Below are 24,855 nucleotides of genomic sequence, written 5' to 3'. Positions count from 1 at the left end.
GGTTATTATAGCTTTGTAGTATAGCTTAAAGTCAGGTAGTATTATGCCTCCAGCTTTATTTTTTTTGCTGAGCATTGCTTTGGCTATTCGTGGTCTTTTATTGTTCCATATAAATGTCTGAATAGTTTTTTCCATTTCTGAGAAAAATGTCTTTGGAATTTTGATGGGGATTGCATTGAATTTGTATATCACTTTGGGTAGTATGGACATTTTCACTATGTTGATTCTTCCAATCCAAGAGCATGGAATATCTTTCCATCTTCTTGTATCCTCTCTAATTTCTCTCAGCAGTGGTTTGTAGTTCTCATTATAGAGATTTTTCACCTCCTTGGTTAACTCAATTCCTAAGTATTTTATTTTTTTGGTGGCTATTGTAAATGGGCAGGCTTTCTTGATTTCTCCTTCTGCATGTTCACTATTGGAGAAAAGAAATGCTACTGATTTTTGTGTGTTGATTTTGTATCCTGCTACTGTGCTGAAATCATTTATCAATTCCAAGAGTTTTTTTGTAGAGGTTTTAGGCTGTTCGATATATAGGATCATGTCATCTGCAAACAGGGACAGTTTGACTTCATCTTTTCCAATCTGGATGCCCTTTATTTCCTTCTCTTCTCTGATTGCTCTGGCTAGTACTTCCAACACTATGTTGAATAGGAGTGGTGAGAGTGGGCATCCTTGTCTAGTGCCTGTTCTTAAAGGAAAAGCTTTCAGCTTTTCCCCATTCAGGATGATATTGGCAGTGGGTTTGGCATATATGGCTTTAATTATGTTGAGATACTTTCCCTCTATACCTAACTTATAGAGGGTCTTTGTCATGAATGAGTGCTGAACTTTATCAAATGCTTTTTCAGCATCTATAGAGATGATCATATGGTCCTTGTGTTTGAGTTTATTAATATGGTGTATCACATTTATTGATTTGCGTATGTTGAACCAACCTTGCATCCCTGGGATGAATCCCACTTGATCGTGATGAATAATTTTTTGTATGTGTTGCTGTATTCTGTTTGCTAGTATTTTAGTGAGGATTTTTGCATCTATATTCATCAAGGATATCGGCCTGTAGTTTTCTTTTTTGGTTATATCTTTACCTGGTTTTGGTATCAGGATGATGTTTGCTTCATAGAATGAGTTTGGGAGATTTGCGTCCGTTTCAATCTTTTGGAATAGTTTGTAAAGAATCGGTGTCAATTCCTCTTTGAATGTTTGGTAAAATTCTGCTGTGAATCCATCTGGTCCTGGGCTTTTCTTTGTTGGGAGCCTTCTAATAACAGCTTCAATCTCCTTTATTGTTATTGGTCTGTTCAAATTTTCTACGTCTTCACGGTTCAGTTTTGGGAGCTTGTGTGTGTCCAGAAATTTATCCATTTCCTCCAGATTTTCAAATTTGTTGGCGTATAGTTGTTTATAGTAGTCTCGAATGATTCCTTGTATTTCAGATGAATCAGTTGTAATATCGCCTTTTTCATTTCTAATTTTTGTTATTTGAGTCTTCTCTCTTCTTTTTTTTGTTAGCCATGCTAATGGTTTGTCAATTTTATTTATCTTTTCAAAAAACCAACTTTTTGATTCGTTGATCTTTTGAATTGTTTTTTGGTTTTCAATTTCATTTAGTTCTGCTCTGATCTTAATGATTTCTCTCCGTCTGCTAACTTTAGGATTGGATTGTTCTTGTTTTTCTAGTTCTTTAAGGTGAAGTGTTAGGTTGTTCACTTGCCATCTTTCCATTCTTCTGAAGTGAGCATTTAATGCAATAAATTTTCCCCTCAATACTGCTTTTGCAGTATCCCACAGGTTTTGGTATGATGTATCATTGTTTTCATTAGTTTCAATAAACTTTTTGATTTCCTGCTTGATTTCTTCTTGGACCCATATGTCATTAAGTAGAATGCTGTTTAATTTCCATGTGTTTGTATAGTTTCCAGAGTTTCGCTTGTTATTAATTTCTAGTTTTAATCCATTGTGGTCTGAGAAGATACATGGGATAATTCCAATTTTTTTGAATTTATTGAGACTTGACTTGTGACCTAATATGTGATCGATCTTGGAGAATGATCCATGTGCTGATGAGAAGAATGAATATTCTGAGGTTGTTGGGTGGAATGTTCTGTAGATATCTGCCAATTCCAATTGGTCTAGAGTCTTGTTTAGATCTTGTGTTTCTCTACTGATTCTTTGCCTAGATGATCTGTCTAATATTGACAGTGGAGTGTTCAGGTCCCCTGCTATTATGGTATTAGTGTCTATTTCCTTCTTTAGGTCTAATAGAGTTTGTTTTATAAATCTGGCTGCTCCAACATTGGGTGCGTACATATTTATGATTGTTATGTCTTCTTGATGGATCAGTCCTTTTATCATTAAGTAGTGTCCCTCATTGTCTCTTTTTATGGTTTTTAGTTTAAAGTCTATTTTGTCAGATATAAGAATAGCCACTCCAGCTCGTTTTTCTTTTCTGTTTGCATGGTAAATCTTTTTCCATCCTTTCACTCTTAGTCTGTGTGAATCTTTATGGGTGAGGTGGGTCTCTTGTAGGCAGCATATAGTTGGGTCCTGCTTTTTGATCCAGTCAGCCAGTCTGTGTCTTTTAATTGGGGAATTTAAGCCTTTAACATTAAGAGTTGTTATTGAAAGGTGTTGATTTATTCTTAGCATTTTATTGGTTGTTTGGTTGTCTTAGGTGTCTTTTGTTCCTTGCTTTCTGATTTACTGTTTGGTTTCTTTGTTTGTTGGTTCCTTAGGTTGTAGATAGTGTTTTTGTTAGCTTGTTTTCTCTTCATGAATGCCATTTTTATTGTACTAGCGGGTTTAGATTTTTCTTAGGTTTTTATGGCAGTGGTAGTTATTTTTCAGGAACCAAACCCAGTACTCCCTTGAGGATTTCTTGTAAGGGTGGTCTTGTGGTAGTGAACTCCCGCAGTTTTTGTTTGTCTGAGAAATATACTATTTGCCCCTCATTTCGGAAGGATAGCCTTGCAGGGTAGAGTATTCTTGGTTGGCAATCTTTGTCTTTTAGTATTTTGAAAATATCATCCCATTCCTTTCTAGCTTTTAGGGTTTGTGATGAAAAGTCTGATGTTAACCTGATTGGGGCTCCCTTATAGGTGATTTGACGCTTCTCTCTTGCAGCTTTTACGATTCTCTCTTTGTCTCTGAGTTTTGCCAATTTGACTATGACATGTCTTGGAGAAGGCCTTTTTGGGTTGAATACGTTTGGAGATCGTTGAGCTTCCTGGATCTGAAGATCTGTGATTTTTCCTATACCTGGGAAGTTTTCTGCCACTATTTTGTTGAATATGTTTTCAATGGAATCTCCATTTTCCTCCCCTTCTGGAATACCCATGACTCGGATATTTGAGCGCTTGAGGTTGTCTGATATCTCTCTCAGATTTTCTTCCATGTTCTTGATTCTTTTTTCTTTCTTTTTGTCTGCTTGTGTTATTTCAAACAGCCCATCTTCAAGTTCAGAGGTTCTCTCTTCAACTTCGACAAGCCTGCTGGTTAAACTCTCCGTTGTGTTTTTTATTTCGCTGAATAACTTCTTCAGTTCAGCAAGTTCTGCTACATTTTTTTTCAGGACATTGATTTCCTTGTATATTTCCTCTTTCAGATCCTGTATACTTTTCCTCATTTCATCATGATGTCTAGCTGAGTTTTCTTGTATCTCATTCAGTTTCTTTAGAATTATCACTCGAAATTCCTTGTCAGTTATTTCAAGGGCTTCTTGTTCTATAGGATCTAGAGTATGAGATTTATTAACTTTTGGTGGTGTACTTTCTTGATTTTTTGTATTTCTGGTGTCTTTTTTTTGGTGTTTATTCATTGTGGCAGGGGGTTTCACAGTCCACCGGTTTAAGACTAATGACTAACTAGGATGTTGCTGTTGTTGCCAATTTGGTATGGCTCCCACCGTGACTGCTCAGTTGGCCTCTAGTGTCTTGTGTGTGTGGTTGCCTCGGGTCTTGGGCTTCTCCGGGGATCCACCTTTCTGGTCAGCTTGTACTCTGCTGGGCTGGTGGATCACGTACCACAGGGTGTGTGATCTCTGTTGAGCTTTCACTTTCTGTACAGGACTTCTCCCTGTTCCGTGTGCTCTGGCCCAGGCTGTTAGATCGTGCAGTGGCAACCCCACCGGGTGTGTGGTTTCTGTCGAGTCTCCGCCTCCCTGGCCGCACGTCTCCCCCCTCTGTGCACACTGTGCTGGGTTGGGGCGTGTCTTCTGCACCCCTCGTCTATCAGCTGGGCCTTCAAGACCCTGCTCAGCACCGCCTCGCCCAGGAAGTCTACCAGGTTTCTGCTAGGCACAGACGACCGGTCTCTCTGGGTGCCTTTGTAACACTGTGTAGATCTTTCTCGGGTCTTGTTCACCTTTGTATCCCCCCGGTATAAACCGAGTCTAGTGCCCGCCTGCAGCCTGCTCTCCGGCAGGTTCAAGCAGACCTGGGAACTCTCCTACCACACTATTCCCAACCAGAAATTCGTTAGGCTTTTTTCCAAACTGGTGGTCGCAGAGATGGTATCTGCCTCCCAGTAACAGGAAGTTTACCGGGGCCGGAGTCCAGGGTGTGGTGGAGTGACAGTCGGCCCGCCCGTACTTCCTAGCCCTCCCAAAACTGGTCGGGACGCCCCACACCCCCAGCCCTGCCAGAGAACCGTGGAGGGAGTGGGAGAGGAAGCCGGCCCGCAGGGTCCGGAAAGCCCCACGCCAGGCCAAGCAAATGGGCTCAGTGATGGCCGAGCAGGGCGGAGCTGCCCGCACCTGGGAAAATGGAGGCAGCACCGTAGCAGTGAGTGGCCTGGTGGTGCAGTCGGGGAGCCGCGTGGGCAACCACCCCCCGAACAGAGCTGTGCCAGGGATCACTCACAGTGCTGTGCCAGGTCGGGCGCTCGCTCTGTCTCTGGTTTGTTGCCTTCCGTGTTCTCGGCGCTGCCGCCTCGGGCTGTTCAGTCGCGGCGCCGCTCGGGCGCTCCCAGGAGTCTTCTTTAATGCCGGCCTGAAACCTCGAATCTTGAATAGGGCAGCTGGCCGCCTTCAGTGCGGCCCCAGCCTCCGGGATCCTGGCTGCATCCACAGCAGCCCTGGCGCCGTGTTCCCTGTTTCAAGACTCGCTTTTGCAGCTAAGAATCAGTTCTTTTCCTGCTCCACACTTCAAAGCTGTTGCCTGTAAATGAGGCAGCCTCTCCTGCCGGGGGCAAAGTGGCGTTGAGCCCCCACGACCGGCCAGCAGCAGCAGTACTCCCTTAAGAGATGGCCAGAGGAAGGTCCACAAGTTTCCCGGCTGCCTGAGGCCCAGTGGCCACCTTTTCCACCTCAGCTACTCCGCGCCAGCCGCCGCAGCCGCCGCCATCTTGAAACCATGTATTAGAAACTTAATCCCCTCTGTGACAGTGTCAAGAGGGAAGGAAATTCTATTATGGTAATTGAAAGGTGGAGCCTTAAAGAGGTGATTAGATTGTGAGGACCATGCCTTAGTAAATGAATTAATCCATTAATGGTTTAATGGTCATCATGGGCATGGTTCTGAGGACTTTAAAAGTAGGGATGAGGAGTTACCTCTCTGTGCTCCACCATTCTCACCATGTGACACCCTGCATTGCTGTAGGGTAACCTCACCAGATGCGTTCCCTGGACTGTGGACTTCCCAGCCTCCGAAACTGTAAGCAACAAATATTGTTTCTTTATAAATTACTCAGTTTCAGGTATTTTGTTAAAAGCAACAGAAATGGACTAATACACCATCCTTGGGGGCTAGGTGAGGAAACAGAACAACCTCCCTGTTTCCTAGAAGAACAAATTGCTGGCTTCCCAGTCCACCCCACTATGAGCTTTTCCAAGGCCAGCTCCTAGACTGAGGCACTTAGCTAGTGCACAATAGCATGAGACATCCTTCCCATGCAAAGGGAGAAAGAGAATAGAGGGGACAAGACGAGGTCATAAACCAGATTTATCAGAGACCAAGGGATGCCAACAACTGGGCCTTGGCCTAGTGGGAGTAGTAGGAAGTGGCAAAAGGAGGGAAACAGATGGGTTGAGGAGGAAACAGATAGTAGAGTGTTCTTGAGCCCCACGCTCCGTATGGAACTTTGGGAAGAGATGACCTTTCAGGTGCCCTTGTGCTAGCATGAAATAGTCATAGCAGAGTAGAAATTATGGTATGAGGCGCTGAAGCAGGAAGAGGGCCAAATACAATGCTTGCAAGGCCTCCACAGCTCCCAAACAGAAGGGGATACAGAAGATGGCAGAGAGATGATAACCAGTGGGCTGAGTGGGATTCCTGTGCTGAAGGGCAAGGGATCCTGAAGTAAAAGCTATGTGGGTGGCCAGCCTAAGACAGAAACTGGATGAAAGATCACAAAAACCCCAAAGATCTGCCATGCCAGCAGGAGCCAAGGCAGGTCTGAGTCAGGAAAGGTAAACATTCTGGGCCCCTACTAGACCAAGAGGACAGACCGCAGCTACACCAGCCGAGGACACAGCAGCACCAGAAGCAGCAACATCAGGAGGGCATAGACCAGGCAAGGATGTGTTATACCTCAGAAGCCAGAAAAGAAGAGCATGCAACCCAGTGGCCCTCCCCAATTACAGATTGCACCTTGGGAAGGAAAAGGGAGCAGAGGACACTTGAGAATAAAAACAATCCAGAATGGTAGTAGGAATTTTGAATTGACCAAATATGCAAAATAGACTGAATTAGGCCAAAAGTGACTGCTTTGAATGAAAAGAGCTTTGTTTAATTAGGAAGGTATGTTCTTCTTTACCACCTGCAGAAGTTAGGATTACGGAGTAAGACACGATCAGTTAAACAGAGTAACATTTTACACATGCAAATCGTAGTGTAAATCTTGACCCTGCTACATGTGGAGAGGGGGCACCCTAGATTCCCAAGAATCTCTATAAAAAAACTGAGCTCAGAAGCCAAAGGAGCAGGCTACGATTTTCCTGTCACATTTGGTTTAGACTACTTCTACATCATAAGAATAGAAAGTGCTGGGTGACAAGAACATGATTCCTAGTGAATATAGAGAATGAGCAGAGCCCAAACACAGAAGCTGTCCTCTGTAGTGATCATACCTTTGATGACAAAGGGAAGGGGCTGGGACCTGGGCCTTCAGGAGGCTCCAAGGGTCCAGTGAAGGCCCTGCACCAAAGGTCCCTGGAGGACACTTCACGCCCAAGGCAGGCCATTTGGATAGATGTAATGAAGGAGGAAGGCAAGCAGCACTCACCCATCTCTGCCCGTATGTCACGGCAGCTCAGCAGCAGCAGCTTGCCTTTCGTGAGCAACTCGATAGGCATGTTGGAGACATGGGCCAGCCAAACATTTAGGTTGTTCACCAGCGTCACATAGTTCTTGATGGGACAGCCTCTCATGTTCTCCAGTTTCTGGGGCTGCCAGGCTTGCAGGAATTTATAAATGTCTGCTACCCAGTGATGTTCTTGGCAGAATTCCTGCACTTCCCACAGCATGTCCTAAGGGCAGACAAAGTGCTTAAGGCAGGGATGGGAGGCTATGATGGAAATTGGTGGGCGGCATCCCACTCCTTAAGCCTCTGCTCTTACCGCTAGCAGTGTCTGTTGTATAGTCAGTGCCTGCTGGATTCGAGGGTTGTTGTCTAGGTCTTCCTGCAGCTGCTCATAATTGCGGGGCAAGTACTGGCCCCACAGTCGGTACCCACGGACCTCCAGGATATCAGAAATTGGGTGAGACTTCCAGGGCCACACCAATCCTACATTCGGCCCACAGAAGATGCGTACAGCATCGCTGGGCTGGCCCTGGAACTTGGGTGTCAGGAATTCTTTGTTCGAGTACTCCTCTTCATATTCCTCTAGTGAAGCACATGCCATAATTGCCCATGAGTGCCCTTCAGAGCCCACACACATTCTCTCTCTCCACCCTGAGTGTGTACACACACGTCTCATACACACACACTCACATACCCATTTCCCACTCATGAGTGAGTTTACACATACATCTATATCACAAGCACACTACACCAGACCCAGGGAGGGAATTTATTTTAAGATAATAAAATTTACTTTAGCTAGTATAAGCAGGAAGGGAATTGTTACAAGAATATTAAATGAGTTGCAGAATAATTAGGAGAGCTGAAGAACAAAAATGCTCTAAGCTAAGTGTCTAGGGCTCTGTGCTCCCTGGCAAATTGGGATGTCACTGCTATACCACCAGCTATGAAACACACTGCCTCTGCTATGATTTGCAAAATAGATGACAAATGCCCTCCCTCTTTTGCCCACTTAATTCTGAATTGAAGTCTCATGTAGATCTAATTGGTGGATCCTAAATTTAATATGACACCTAGCTGCAAGGGGTTTTAGGAAGTGTAGTTAGCATTCCAGCCTCTGCAGAACAGAGGAGGAGGTGGGAAGAAATACTAAGCATGCCAGTCCTCAATATCTGCCTTAAGGAATATTCTTGAACCTGGCCTCCCCCTTAACTTTTTAGGAACTGGTTAATTGCTAAGTTCAGTATTTGTGTTAAAACTTTGTACAAAAAAAGAGGAGAAAGCATCAAAATGTTCAGAAATCAGACTCATACCACAAACACCTAAACGCTATAGTGCTCCCAAGGCTCAGACCTCAGATCTCTTCTCTTCTGCATCTGTACTCGCTCCCTAGGAGGTCTTATCCCATTTCATGGCTTTAAGTAACATCTATTTGCTCCCAATTTTATCTCTAGCCCAGATCTCTGTCATTGAATTTCAATACCATTTGAACTGTCTATTCCACATTTCTACTTGGATGTCTAACATGCACTCAAAATTAGCAGGGCCGAAAATGAGCTCTGATTTCTTTCCCCACCCCTCACCCGCAAATTGCCCTTCCTGCAGTCTTCCAATTTCAGTAAATGGGAAATCCATTTTTCTAGTTGCTCCAGTCAAAATCTTTATAATCATCTTTGACTCTCTCTCCCACATAACTGACCCAGCCATCACAAAATCCTGTTGGCTCTACATTCACAATACTTGTAAATCTAGAAACCAACCAATTCTCACCACATCTACTGTAACGTGCCCTCCTCCCCCCAAGCCCAAGTCACCATCATCTCTTGCTGCATTATTGCAATATCCTTCTAACTTTTCTTCCTGCATTGACCCTTGCCTCCAACACCTTACAGTCTCTGCTCCACATAAGAGCAAAAATGTAAAAATAGGGCCGACCCCATGGCTCACTCGGGAGAGTGCAGTGCTGGGAGCGCAGCGGTGCTCGCCGCGGGTTCGGATCCTATATAGGGCTGGCCGGTGTACTCACTGGCTGAGTGTAGTGCAGGTGACACCAAGCCAAGGGTTGCGATCCCATTACCGGTCACAAAAAAGAAAGAAAAAAAAAAAAAAGAATGTAAAAATTAATTAAAATTTTTTTTTTAAAAACAAGAATGATCTTTTAAAAATAATGCCAGAAGAGATTCTGAGATGATGGCAGCATAGATTTGAAATATCTCCCAAAGACCCACATAAAAATAACAGAGCAATTGGATAGTAAAATTCAAAACCCATGGATAACATTTTTCACAAAATTGGCATAAGGGATCCTCATAAATCCTAAAAGATGGGCCGAGCCCGTGGCGCACTTGGTAGAGTGCTGCGCTGGCAGCGCGGCGACGCTCCCGCCGCGGGTTCGGATCCTATATAGGACTGACCGGTGCACTCACTGGCTGAGTGCCGGTCACGAAAAAACGACAAAAAAAATAAAAATAAAAAAAATAAATCCTAAAAGACAAGTGGTGGGGACAAACCAACTATGGCCTCAAGACCCATATGGTATCACCATTTGTGAGGAAGGAGACACAGGGGAACAAAGAGGCACCAGAAAGATCTGAGAACAGGAAAACCCAAATGCAGCCAATAAGCATTTATTAGAAAGCAGAGGGCCAATTTGAGGACAGTAGATAGAATTGGAAAGGGTTTTATCTATTCTAACAGCAGGCAAGGCAAGGTCTGTAGAAGCTAAAGCAATCTATGCCCTATGGACTACTGGAACCAAGCAGCCAGGGTTCCCTTTTAGGATTGAGCTCAACATTAAAGAGAAACTGCTGGGAGTAGAATAAAAACTTAACAGAATAGAAGCAATAGAGAAAAAGGAAAGGTCCAGGTAATAGTGGAGAAGAGAAACCAAATCCAGGAAATCTCAAAAAGCTAGCCATCATTTTTTTTTTAACACTACAGAAAAACAATAGGAAAGGAAACTGAGAGGTCAGAGAACTATTCTGAACTAAGCCTCCTATTGAAAGTTAAGAAAAGCCAATTTTTCTAACATGAGCAACAGAAAGGTATCAATATCATACCCCATACAAAGTTATTATTAAAAAAAAACTAACAGTAAGGAGTAGAATAACATCCCTAGAGCCAATGAAAGCATGTCAAGAAAGAGATCAAAATGATGCCTACTTGGCTGGCTGGTTAGCTCAATTGGTTACGGTGCAGCCTTATAACCCCGGATCCTCAAACTGGCCAGCCACCAAAACAAAAACCTATATAATGTTTCAAAACAAGCTAAAAAACACTAGAAAAATTATATAAGTCATGAGAGTACAACACATATCAGAATTAGAAAAACTCAGAAATTATGTGACAAAACTAAGGAAAAAATTAGAAATAAAAGAAAAAATTTTTTCAGAATAGAAACTTCACTAAAAAAGGAGCATAAGAGCATATAAACCCAACAGATAATGTCTTAAAAGAAATAGAAGGAAAATAATAATTATACAACTAAAAAAAAATAAAATAAAGATTTATTTTAAAGGTTTTTGAGAGAAAGAGACAAATATTTGAGATAGGTGATAAGGACCTAACATATATGTAACAGGAATTCCTGAAGAAAAAACGAACCAAGGGAGGAGAACAAATATGTAAACTTTGTTTCAAGAAAACTGTCCTGAAGTAAGAAAGATTTATAGCGACATTTTGAAGGAACGTATCTGAGAATTCTACCCCAGAATGCTCAATACCAATGAGACAGAGCAAGGCTAGGCCTGTGAACAAAACTGACTCCATTTTCCTTGCAGAGGACACTTTGTTACTTTTCTACTCCTCAGTCATGAGACTTCCCAGGGCACATAATTACCCTATGGCCCTCCCTGATAAAGTGAGATAAGAGGGGAACAGATATTCACTGTTGCAAAACCCCTCCCCAAAGCTTGTTTACTGTGATTGTTACAGATTAACCTTAATAACCCTTTAGGAATTACTGCATGCACACAAAGCTTCAAGGTGACTGCTACAATGACCCTCCTGGGGTGATGATAATGAACACCACCACCATCTTGGACCTACTGAGCAGGCACAAGGACCAAAGCCTTAACTGAGCATGTGCCCGTGATGCAACCAGGAAGAACAGAATGAATCCCCACCTCCAGTGATGCTGGCCTGCATCCTTAACTCCTTTCCTTATAAAAGACCCTGAACAGACTAATATCCATAATATACAAGGAACTCAAGCAAAAAAATCCAAATATCCCAATTAAAAAATGGGCAAAGAAGTTGAATAGACATTTTTCAAAGGAAGACACATAAATGGCCAATAGGTAAAAGGAAAAATGCTCAACATCACTAGTCATCAGGGAAATGCAAATTAAAACTACATTGAGATACCACCTCACCTCAGTTAGACTGGCTATAATAAAAAAGACGGTGAGTAACAAATGCTAGCAAGGGTGTGGAGACAAGGGAACACTCCTGCACTGTCAATGGGACTGTAAATTAGTACAACCACTATGGAAAACAGTATGGAGATTCCTCAAACAACTACAGGTAAATATTCCATATGATCCAGCAGTCCCACTTCTGGGATCCAGAGGAATGCAAATCATCATGTCGAAGGGACACCTGCATTCCCGTGTTCATCACAGCTCTGTTTACAATAGCCAAGACATAGAACCAACTTAAATGTCTATCGATGGATGAGTGGATAAGGAAACTGTGGTATACACACACATGGAATACTACTTTACCATAAAAAAGAATGAAATTTTCCCATTTGCAACAACATGGATGATCCTGGAGAAAGTTATGTTGAGTGAAATAAGCACAGAGGGATAAATACTGCATGTACTCACTCATAAGTGGGAGCTAAGAGAGAAAGAAGGAAAGAAAGTCCACAGTAGTGCATTGGAGTTGCAGAGGGAGAGAACATACCTTGGGATACAAAGTGGAGTGTGGGGGAGGGGAAGGAGGAGGGGGAGAGAGGTTGGGGATAATTGGATGGGGGACACAGGGTACAAATGCAATTTGTGGTCAGGTGCATGCTGCCATTATGGATCTGGCCTTCACATCTTGGGCACAAGGGATAACAACCAGCTTTGTATCTTGTGAATATTCATTACCAAATAAATAAATAAATAAATAAATAAACAAATAAACAAATAAATAAAAGACCCTGAACAGATCCCCTTGTGGGGCTAGCTTTACTGCAGCTAGCCCTCTTATGCATAAGTCTATCTCCTCTTAAATAAAGCATTGCTTGCTTTACTGCTGGGTGCATTGTTCATTTCTACAACCCAAGAGCCTAATTTGGTATAAGCCAGGAGGTAAGGGGACTCTGAGTGTCAGGGATAGCCCTGAGACTTTTCCCCATGTGGCACACGTGCTGCTCTAATATCTGCACCAGTGAAAATTGGAAAGCCTTGAGCACCAAAGAAGACTCTAGCTCTAAGAGGCAAGTGGCCACTGAGACTATTTTGCTCATTTGTCTCTGCTGCTGGTAAGTCTCCCCTGGAGTCCCTGGCCTAAATTCTGACAAGACAATGCTTTATTCTCTTTTACTCTCTCTTTTGCTTTCTCTTTTCTTCCTCTTTAAAGTGACTGCCAGACAACTACAGCTTAGGCTCCTCTCACCCTGTGAGGAGCATGCTCCCTCTGGCCAGCAACGGCTTGCCCTGATGGGTAGCTAGCAGAGGTGGGAAGGCCAGTCCTACACCATGAAGATCTTGCTTGAGCAGGTTCCCCCTGACAGGGGATTCATGAGAGAGGTGGGGATTCATTCCCATGCTGCACAGTGAGTGGAAGTCCGGAAGCCACTAAAATTCTCTTTACCTTTCTCTGATTTTATGAGCCATCTTCTGCTGTTTGGTTGGATTGTATCCGCTACTATGTAGGTGCACCCTGGAGAGCTCCTGGCTATGCTTTGTTTCTGATTTAAATCTAGTTGGTACTTTTCTTCTTTGTGCCAACAATAATGGGGAGAACTGTTTTTATCAATTACTATGACAGTGGAATGAGAATGAGTAAGAGGTTGGCTCCGCCGATTGGGACTAGGATAAAGTGGACCCCACTGTTCCTCTTTTCTCTTTGTTTGTTTGCTTGGTTAGACATAGCTGAGTACCGGTTATCTGAAGAAACCTTCCTACATCCTTGCACCAACTTTTGGACTTTCCAGTCATTTGTTTAGTGCGAGAGGGCAAGCTGAGCCTGGTCTGCCAGTGACATCAAGACACATTCTACTAAAATTGCTGGATTTCAAGAAAAAAAAATCTAGGCAAAAAGAACAAAAATTAGATTACCTTTAAACTTTTTGAAACAACTCACCATGCTTGAAAAAAAGTAACATGTTTACTATATGCAAAGGAAAAAAATATGATCCAAAGATTTTATATCCAGCAACACTAATTTTCAAAAGGTACAAACTGTTATCAGCATAGAATTTGATAACTTTGTTCCTACAAGCCCTTCCTGAGGAACCTACTAGAGAATGAACTTCAGACAAACAATATTACTAGACAGACATCAACAAAAGGACTGCTGGTGTACTTATCTTGAAGAATTAAAATTAAATGAGGGTTAGAAGGGAAAGAGTATGGTATGAAATGACGATGTAGAGAATGCTGGTGATTCTCTTGCTTGCCAGGTAGAGACAGCCTATCTAAAGAACGCAAATCTGGAAGCATATTAGTTGACCACCCAATAGCTATTCCCTTCTTCCTTCTTCTATGGTGGTAGGGCCCATCCTCCAGGAGAAACTGAGAACATCAGCTATTTGATTTCCCAGGCTTTCTTGCAGCTAGGGGTAGCCATATGAACTAGATTTTGACAATGAGATGTAAAAGTGAGTCTACTGAGGAGCTTCTGGAAAAAAATTCTCTTTCCTGGTAAAATGTGAGATCAGGCACAGAGAGCTCTCTTGTTAACCTTGCCTTCCCTTTCCCTCCTAATTTTGCCTGAGAATGGGATGCTTGTAGTTGCAACTTGTCTTGCAATTATGAAGCAATAAGCATGAGAATGAAAATTAAAAAAAAAAACAAAAAAACACTTGATTGCAGCCTCCCCCACCACACACAGTCTTCTGAGAAAATCTGTTCTTACCTATAGCTAAAAACAAGAAGGAGTGAAAGAAGGTACCTGATGACAGTTTTGAGCCCCAACCCTGGACGTGCCTACCTCAAGATTTCTTGTTTTTATTGTTTAGGCCACTGTGGCTGAATCTAGCTGTTATGGGAGCCAATAAATTTCCTTTTTGCTTACCTGGTTTTCAGTTAGGACTATGTTATCCAAAATCAACCTGCACATTCAGGTCCATATAATAGATATTTATAGCCAAGTACAAGCATAGTTGAAGATTGAAGCGTCCCCCACCATACACATCCTTCTAACAGGATTTATCTGTAGCTAAAAACCAGTTAATGTGCACCATGACCCATTCCCCTTGCCATAGTTTATGAATATGTGATTCAATCTACAGGATAGGTTGAATCAATTGTATTCCCTGTCTTAAAAATTTGAACAAAATCAAGTCTCGTGCACAGGCAAAATAACTGAAAGATCATACAGTCAAGGACAGAGCTGGAGCCATAGAAAGTTTAAGTCATTTGAAAGCAGTAGTTATAAGGGAGCAGAAAATCCAAGAGAAGCAGAGATGGCTAGTCTTAGGAATCCGGAATCGGAAAGATGGGCAGAGAGAAGTAGAGATGAAAGGATAAGCAGAAATTTGAAAGACGGGCTCTCCTCCTGACTTTCTAGTTTCAATTTCTGTGAAGGCTGGTACTGCTACTTCTTTTTTGCCTTTGAATTTAGTAACTTTCTGTTTTGTGAGATCCAAAATACAAGACAAGGTTGAAGAACAGTGATTCAAGGGGCCAGCGCACCCATGAAAGTGCTCAGGCAATATGGTGCTATACAAAGTCAATCCGAGTGTGATTCCAAGCAATGGAAAGAACAGCTAGTTTATTTTTAACACAGTCTGGTGAAAGGAATATCCAACAAAATAAAACAAAACAAAATAGAAATCACTAATAACTTTATAGCCAAGGTAAGAGTGAAATAAAGTTTGCTTATGATAGAAATCTGATATCAAGTAAATCAAAGAAATGTAAATTACCTGTCATTTCTGAGGGATTTTGGGCTTCAATTTAAAATATATATGTAAAAAAAGAAGAAAAAAGAAAAAAGGAATAAAATATGTATGTAATGGTATAATACACATAAGTCAACATGGAGTTGCATTTTAATTTTTTTTATAAAAGATGACTGGTGAGGGGATCTTAACCTTTAACTTGTTATTGTCAGTACCACACTCTCCCAAGTGAGCAAACCGGCCATCCCTATGTAGGGATCCGATCCTGTGGCCTTGGTGTTATCAGCACCACACTCTCCCAAGTGAGCCACGGGCCGGCCCTAAGAGTTGCATTTTTAAATATCAGACCAACTTTGAAAGGCCTAAATAATATAGATTTTTACTGTAGTTTTCCTGAATGAGTGACTTAGACATTTCACACAAAGCAAAGCTTCTTGTCAAACATATTTATACAACTTTTTATCTCTTCAAAATTTCTAACAGAGTAGCAAGAAAAAAAATTATCTCTTTCCGTCTCATGTATAAATCCACTTACTGACACACTGCTTTCCTCTACACTTCCTCTTCCTGTTGTATTGCTCATACCTCACACTTCCAAGAGACCCTCCCTGACACGTGCAGTCCCCTGGCAAAAAAAATATGATAATCATAGTTTTCACTCTTTTCACTGTATCTCCAAGCTAACTTCAACACCATCTCAACCAAAATATTTTATACTAAAAATGAGACAAAATATTTTATAATAGAATATTTTATAATAAAAATGAGACAATTCTTTGTCTCTTCAGTGTAACAGATTTATCTTACTACAAGTATCAAAAAGATTTTGATTTTAGTAGGATATTGTCATACTAAAGTTAACATAGGAACTTTAATAGTTTTTGAACTTGACACCTGACAGATGAGAAAAGTGATTATCCAATTGTATTTTCTCAGTTTGAAAATTTGTAAGAATATAAGACAGTAATATTAATACCCTAGTTTTTAGTTGCAAAATGTCCGCTGGAAAATGTTGGAGAGCCCAGCGTTAAGATTGAGGAATATGTTGCAACCATCTCATTTATAATACACTGGGTATTCTTTTAGTGACTAGAATCTAGTCAATGTATAAGTTTCTATTGTAAAGGGATTTATTTTTCATATTTTTGTGTGTAAGTAGAGGTATTGAAATCATTTTGTAATTTGGTTAAAATGCCATACAAATTTTGCCTCATTTAAGCAAAAGATTTTTCAGTCAGATGTATGTTTCTTAGACTGCTAACAGTGCTTTAACTGATACATGTTTACCATTATTGAAAATTACTCAATTTTTCTTAAAGAACTCAAGTAAAATCTTAAATCAGGACTTCGGTTCTGGCTCCTCCACAATATTAATGTGATTTTCCATGTGGATCTTTTTCTTCAAATGTTTTACTTTGACCACTTTATCCACCCACTTATATTCAACAATTGCGGCTGGCCAGTTGGCTCCCTTGGTTAGAGCACAACCTTGTAACACCAAAGTCAAGGGTTCAGTTCCTTGTACTGGCCAGCCACAAAAAGGAAAAAACAAAAACAAAAATAGATGCAACAATTATTATTATTATTTTTTTTGTCTTTTTCATGACCGGCTCTCAGCCAGTGAGTGCACCGGCCACTCCTATATAGGATCCGAACCCGCGGCGGGGGCGGGAGCGTCGCCACGCTCCCAGCGCTGCACTCTCCCAAGTGCGCCACGGCTCGGCCCAGATGCAACAATTATTAACATTTGCCATATTGCTTTATCAGTTTCTCCTTCTATCTTTTCTTTCCCCTAAACCATGTGAAAGTAAGATAAAAGCGTCACGACACTTTGCCTTAAACACATCAGTCCATGCTGCTCTTTCAAAGTGGTAGGGACAACCTAAGACATTGTAGGTGAATATTTTCAGTTCACTAGAACTTAGAATAAAAATTCAAGGTTTTTTTTCTTTCTTTTTGAAAACTATCCCATGGAAAATACTATAGCATATCCATAATATGAATTAGTACAGCATGGAATGAGAAAATACTGTGAAATGTCTGATTTATTTAAGTCTTTAATACTAATAATAGTAAGGTACTATCTGTGGCATGTATTACTACGTGCTGAGCACTATACTAGACATGCTACCTCTTTTAATCTTCAAGACAATCCTTCAGATTAGGTATTTTTGTTATTCCCACTTTGAATATTAGTAAACTAATGTGTCCGATTCTAGAGCCTTTCTTTACACTGTGCTATGTAAAACAAATATCAACAGTCTCGATCAATTAACCTAAATTCATTCAGGGAAAAAATATGCCTCAACTGCTGTGCTTTGCAAAAGATACAAGCTCCTTACAATGACCTTTTTTCCTCCTTGTCACCTATTTCCTAAAATTAACTTTGTGTCTTTAAATCCTCTTAATGAAAACATACCAGTTGAATGGGGAAATTGAAAAGCATCTACATGTCAGAAGTGGCTGAATGAATTTAATAATTTTATCTGTGATAGCACTAGTACTATAAATAAAGGAAATGTAAAGATATATTTCCTTCCTGATAGTTAACAAGTGTGAATACTAATAACTAATGATAACTGGTAACCATAAAATATCTCAGTAATACTACTAATAAATATTCTATATGAAATAAAAAAGAGTTGTACACGGGTACTTCAAAAAATTTGTGGAAAAACGGTATTAAAAGACAACATGAATGTTTCCAGGAACTTTTTGAAGACCCCTTCTATGAAATAAAGCAAATATTGAGCAAGCAGGCCTCTTCAAATAAGTACGAATTAACTTAGCAATCAAATTCCACAGTAAATAAAATGCATTTCTGACGCTGGAGAAAAACCTCACATGGTTCTGGAAGGACAATGTACTCACACTCTTTCATACATCCTTTCATTGTACGCACATACACATAAGTACATGAATTAGTAAGCAAAAACACTCCCCAACCCTCCTAGCCCCCAACACACGTCTGCAGTTAGAGCTGCTCCATCCATACCCGAGACCTGACTCTATAGTCTGGGCCTCCTGCCGGCTTCCCATCCATTCGTACTCTAAACATGCCCTTCTCCTCCTTCCAACCTTCCTACCTCCTACCTATGTCTCCTTAAATACCTTTGGAATACAGGGAGTCCCACGAGGTCTTCAGGTCTTCAGACTGTATTACCTTCATGCCAGGATATGGAAAAGGGGCAGAAATGGGAAAACAATGAGGGATTCAACCCAGTCTGAGGGCTTCTGATTACACAGAGGATAGGAACTGGGAATTCCTATAGCCAGCCCTGACCAATCCAGAATACCTGCAAGGCAGAGGCCTTGACAGACTGTAGGCCCTCAGTTAAAATCTGGATCATATTTTCAATACAGGGCACATGAGCCAGTTGGCCAGAATCGTCAAAGATCAGCTGTGATGAGAGAAAGGGGTTCTGCCTTGGAGCCTGTCAAAGAAGGGCCAGGAGAGGTTGTGGGGCTAGATGTCAGTATACATCCCCCACCATCAAGCCCTTGACTGCCTGCCCACCTCCACACATGCCACCCACCAACTCACTTTCAGGATGTTGTCCACAAAAGAGGTTATCTCCTCTTCCAAGATAGAAATGAGGTTCTGACAAATCATGTAGTCAACCAGGCGGGCAAACCTTCCTAGCTGCAGCAACCAGACTTCTGCTTGCTTCAGCTTTTGCTGCAGCTGCTGGTGCTGTACCCTCTGAAGGTAAATGGAACCCTGTCCTGTCCTGATCCTGTTGCAGTTTTGCACTCGCTCTTGCAGGCCCTGTTGCATGTGGTATGTGTCCTTGTGAACCTGTCAGGGTAGAGAGCAAAAACTCATCACAGATAGGGAACTCACTGGAGACAAGAAACTTGCTGGAGGCAGGAGAGAAAATCAATTACCCACTGGTCTATGCAAACTCTCAGGTCTTGGAGCCTGGAACTTAGAATCTAGATATGCACATGGAGGGCTCCTTTTCAATAGAGATTAGTCCTAGAAATCTTTAAGTGACCAGAAAAGATGTGAAGACCACAATGTGCCAAAATGATAGGCCAGACCTTTCTACTAAAAGTTCCCAGGGTGGAACTCAAATGGAAAAATTGTGCATATGTAAATAGAGAAGTTCACAATGCACAGAACAGACAAGAAAAAGATTGGATGATTAAGGTCCAGCAATAATTCCAGGGTATGAACTCCAATCATTAGGCCTGGGTGATGTGGCCTGCTGAGTAGCATAATATTGCTTTATGTTACAGTAGAAGCTCTTTCTGAGCAATGACACAAACTTTCTATTGGAGGAAGGGAAATATGGGATAAAAGCCTGGGAGCCTCTTTGAGGTTTCTTCTCAAATCTGGAATGTTCCTCAGCCTACAAAGGCTGCTAACAGTTGCCAACTCTCTGGGCTTGTCCTGTTGAGGAACAGAGGGGAGACACCAGAAAGCTATGCTTGGCCAGATGGACCCTTTGTCCTCGTTGCTCTCCTGTTCCTTTTGATGCTTCATAGAGCTTGTGATTAGAACTGATGGATGTCTGTGAATTGTATTTCTGCAACCCATGAGCTAGCTCAAGTCCCAATCTTCTGAGACCCAGGCATAAGACAGTTGAACCCTAAAAAAGGCACATCATATACAAATATGCCCTCAGAATTGGTGAGGTGTCCTCTTCCATTCTCTAGCAATAACCTCAATACCTAGTGCTCGCAGTCCTATTCCAGTGCATCATCATTACCTAGGTACTTATGTGATTGGTCCACTACACTGTAAGCTCCTCTAGGAGGGGGCCTCTGTCATAACTTATTTCATTTTTCTATTGCTTAACACAGTGATGTTTCCACAGTAAATGTCTGTAAAAAGGATATATCATCTCACATTGAAAGGGTCTAATGAGTGCCAATTAGGATAAAACCATACAAACAACAATAACAATTACTCCTACAACAGAACACAATCAGTACACGTTTTTTAAAACACTAGCTCGAGGGACAGTATTTTCTAAGTTATGAGGGAAATTTTTTAAACCTGGAATTCTATATCTAGCCACAGTATCATTAAAGTTCAAGGATAAAGACAATTTTAGACATACAAAGACTCAAAAAATTTTTCATTCACAGATTCTCCCTTAAAAAAAGAAACAGACAGAGGAAAATTAATCCAAGAGAATAGTGATCTACCAGAAGCTTTGATGGGCAATTTGTGAAAGATACTGTTCATTTTAAATGGTGCTATGGTCTAAATATTTGTGTCCATCTAAAATTCCTATGTTGAAATCCTAAACCTCAAGGTGATGCTATTATGAGGTGAGGCCTTTTGGGAGGTGATCAGGTCATGAGGACTCCACCCTTATGAATGGGATTAGAGCCCTTATTAAAAAAAAAAAGGCCTCAGATCATACAGTATTTGTTTTTCTTTGTCTGGCTTACTTCACTTAGCATAATGTCCTCCAAGTTCATCCATGTTGTTGCAAATGTCAGGATTTCCTTCTTTTTATTGCTGAATAATATTCCATTGTATACATGTATTACAATTCCTTTAGACATTCATCCATTAATGGACGCTTAGGTTGTTTCCATTATCTTGGCTATTATGAATAATCCTGCAGTGAACATGACAGTACAGATATTTCTTCAAGATACTGATTTCATCTCCTTTGGATACATACCCAGTAATGGGACTGCTGGATCATATGGTAATTCTATTCAAAGGGTACACACTTGGTTATAAGATGAACAAGTTCTGGAGATCTAATGTACTGCATGGGTGGTAATGAATGTGTTAATTAATTTGATTGTGGTAATTATTACACAACGTATATATATATACACACATATCAAATCATCACATCGTACGCCTTGAATATATTCAATCTTTGTCAATTAAAAAAAAAAAAAAAAGGCTCCAGAGAGCTAGCAGCAAGAAGGTGCTATCTATGAGGGCCAGGCTCTTACCAGACACTGAATCTGTAGGCGCCCTAATCTTGGATTTCCCAGCCTCCAGATATGTAAGAAATAAATGTCTGTGGTTTATAAATCACCCAGTTTAGGGTATTTTGCTACAGCAGCCTGAACGGACTAACACAAATGGGTAGGTTGTAAAAAAAGAATGTTCATAACAATCCAGAACAAAAATTCCAAGCGATATCAAAAGGATGGAGAGAGGAAGAGAGAAGAGAAAGGAAATTAGGAGAATGCTATGGTTCTTATTTTGCTTGGGAAAAAGATATAGATGTAAATTCACACTTGGCATTCCTTCATTCAACTAATATTGAGCACTGAGCACCGACTATATGACATATCCTATAATTAACACTAGACATGTATCTATGAATGAAAGAGGTAAAAATCCCTGCCCTCTACTGGGGGGAGAGAAACAATAAACATAATAAATAAATAATTTATATTGTATACAAAAAGGTGAGAGTGCTGTGAGAAAAAAAGAAAAATAGCAAGGAAAGAGGAATTGGAAATGCTGGTGAGAGCGGAGGTCTGTAATTTTAAACAGGGTGACCAGAGAAAGCCTCCCTGGAAATGCGCTTTTAGAAAAACTCATGAAAAGGTTCGCGCTCCCGCGCACGGGCTGAGACGGCGCGGGGGGGAGGGCCGGGAGGGGGTGGCTGGAGGGAGGGCCGGGCGCGGCGGGCGCAGCTGCAGGAGCCGGCGCTTGGGCTCGAGCGACGGCGCTGGCGGGACGCCGGCTACGCCTCCCCTCCCCACAGCTTTTCTTAAGAGGATTCCTGTGCACCTTGGAAGTGCTTGAGGAAGAATGATGAAGATAAGCATGAAGCCTCCGTCTCACAGCTGCATGCGTAGTCGCTGTTGAAGCAGATGCCTACCTAATTTGACAGTCTTGGTGTGTTTAAACATTTTTGAGTTTGCAAATGAGCATATTAAGTCTACTGATGGAGTCTTCGGGCAGTGCACAATTATATGAGGACCCTGATCCTGAAGGCAAATCCCAAGACGCAGAGGCCAGAAAGCAGACAAAAAGTTGTCTAAAAATGACCCACAATGCTTTGGAGAACATTAATGTGATTGGCCAAGGCTTGAAGCATCTCTTCCAGCACCAGTGCAGGAGGTCATCAGTGTCTTCACATTATGTGCATCAAATTCAGACAGATCCAGAACCTGAAATGGATCTGGAAAGCCAGAATGCATGTGCTGAGATTGATGGTGTCCCCCCCACCCCGCCCCCATCCCACAGCTTTGAATTGTGTCCTGCAGCAGATCAGAGTGCCATAGGAGGCAGGGCAAGCCAGAGGCCCCAAAGGCAAATCCCCAAATCAACAGGAAATCTGGCCAGGAGATGGCAGTTGTTACGCAGTCAGGCCAACCCAGGTCTTTATCCACAACTGATGCTCCTACCAGCTCTGCTATGATGGAAATAGCTTGTGCTGCTGCTGCAAGTCTACCAGGAGAGGAGGCAACTGCAGAGTGTATCGAGCGGTTGGAAGTAAGCAGCCTCGCTCAGACTTCCAGTGCAGTGGCCTCCAGCCTCCATGGATGGAACACCAGACCCTCAGTGCACAAAGGCTGCCATTGCTCACCTGCAGCAGAAGATCCTGAAGCTCACAGAACAGATCAAGATTGCACAAACCTGGGACGACAATGTTGCTGAGTACTTGAAGCTTGCCAACAGTGCAGATAAGCAGCAGGCAGCCCGCATCAAGCAGGTATTTGAGAAGAAGAACCAGAAATCTGCCCAAACCATCTTCCAGCTACAAAAGAAACTTGAGCACTACCACAGGAAGCTCCGAGAGGTGGAGCAGAATAGGATCCTTTGGCAGCCAAAGGATGTCTTCAGGGACATGCACCAGGGTCTGAAGGATGTGGGAGGAAAGGTGACTGGCTTCAGTGAAGGTGTGGTGGATAGTGTCAAAGGTGGATTTTCCAGCTTCTCCCAAGCCACCCACAGCAGGGGCTCTGGTCTCAAAGCCCAGAGAGATTGCCTCACTGATTCCGAACAAATTTGGCAGTGCAGACAATATCCCTAAGCTGAAGGTCTCTTTAGAGGAAGGCCAAGTGGATGATGGGGGGACGACTTTGGGGGGGGATTTCCAACTTTAAGTCTAGCCCACATTATGGTAGTGGGGAAGATTGTTCTCGTGCCACTTCAGGCTCAGTGGGAGCCAATGGCACCACTGGGGGTATTGCTGTAGGAGCATCCAGCTCCAAAACAAACACCCTGGAAATGCAGAGCTCAGGATTTGATGCACTACTACCTGAGATCTAGGAGATTCAGGAATCCCAGGCCAGACTAGAGGAATCCTTTGAGACCCTTAAGGAACATTATCAAAAGGACTATTCCTTAATAATGCAGACCTTACAGGAGGAGCGATATAGATGTGAAAGATTAGAAGAACAACTAAATGACCTAATGGAGCTCCACCAGAATGAATTCTTGAACTTGAAGCAGAAATTGGCCAGCACGGAAGAGAAAATTGTCTATTAGTCCTATGAATGGGCCGAGACATCCAGGAGGCCCTGGAGGCGTGCCAGACTCGCATCTTCAAGACAGAGCTGCAGCAGCAGCAGCAGCAGCAGCAGCAGCAGCAGCAGGTGGTGCAGCTGGAAGGGCTGGAGAATGCCACGGCCCAGAACTTTCTGGGAAAACTCATCAACATCCTCCTGGCCATCATGGCTGTTCTTTGGTCTTTCTCTCTACAATAGTCAACTGCGTGGTCCCCCTTATGAAGACTCGCAACAGGACGTTCAGCACTTTATTCCTTGTGGTTTTCATTGCCTTTCTCTGGAAGCACTGGGATGCCCTCTTCAACTATGTGGAATGGTTCTTTTCATCCGCCAGGTGATGATGGCACAAGAAGGCAGTGTTCCCTCCCCTCTGGCGAGTGCATGCATTGGAGAGTTAGACAGCAACTTACTTACTCTGAAGATTTCTACAACAAAAGAGTTGAGTGAATCTGTTTACATTAAGGATAATGTTTTTTTCTTCAAGAGATGCAATTGCAATAGTATTTTTTAGATTTTATCCAAGAAGTTTTTTTGAGTGAAAATCTTGGATCATTTTTATATAGCATGATTTTCCTTGGGATGCAAATCTTAAACAGTCCTTTAACATGAACCAACAACCTGGAGCACACTGAAGGGCATTCTAAATTGCGGCTTGAAGGACTGCACTAAAACCCACTAAAAAGATACAAAAACCTGATTAGGGCAAACCAATTATACCTAACACCTTGCCTTGTCTGGGCTCACCACCTCTTCCCATCCCAGACTAACTTTACTGTGAAATCCTACCACATTCCATGTCTGAATTCTGGATTCAGGGTGGATTTTCCTTGTCCATGGAAGAACACATGTATCTCCCTGGCTTTCTCACTCAAGTTGGCCACTCACACTAACCCTGGAAGTATGGTCACTTTTGAGCCTGGTCCCTTAACCTTTTCTAGGATACAAAAGTGAGAGCATCGTGCCCCACAGGATCACTGCACAGTTCTACTACAGTATTTTGACATAGCCCTCTAAATATGTAATTTTAAGAAAAGTCTCTTGGCTGCACTTTTAAGGTTTTTTTTTTTTTTTTTATGTGTGTAGTTACCAACTTAAAAATAAAA

General features: G+C 42.0%; 1 protein-coding gene and 1 pseudogene across 1 annotated transcript in view; one reads left to right on the top strand and one right to left on the bottom strand.

Annotated features, from left to right (window-relative positions):
• DNHD1 (dynein heavy chain domain 1) overlaps positions 1–24,855 on the bottom strand; it is a 104,388-nt gene that overhangs the window by 49,950 nt on the left and 29,583 nt on the right. Inside the window, exons 8-12 of the mRNA XM_063094960.1 lie at positions 18,846–19,100; positions 18,598–18,735; positions 18,413–18,464; positions 7,559–7,824; positions 7,225–7,468 (exon numbers count right to left, since the gene is read on the bottom strand). Of these exons, the coding sequence (XP_062951030.1) occupies positions 7,225–7,468; positions 7,559–7,824; positions 18,413–18,464; positions 18,598–18,735; positions 18,846–19,100 (955 nt within the window). The remainder of the gene's footprint in view (positions 1–7,224; positions 7,469–7,558; positions 7,825–18,412; positions 18,465–18,597; positions 18,736–18,845; positions 19,101–24,855) is intronic.
• LOC134375659 (transmembrane and coiled-coil domains protein 1-like) lies at positions 22,183–24,090 on the top strand (annotated as a pseudogene).

The sequence above is a fragment of the Cynocephalus volans genome, chromosome 4, assembly GCF_027409185.1.
Source record: "Cynocephalus volans isolate mCynVol1 chromosome 4, mCynVol1.pri, whole genome shotgun sequence".
Lineage (NCBI taxonomy): Eukaryota > Metazoa > Chordata > Mammalia > Dermoptera > Cynocephalidae > Cynocephalus > Cynocephalus volans.
The sequence above is the reverse complement of the archived record's forward strand: the minus strand, read 5'-3'. Positions and strand labels throughout refer to the sequence as shown.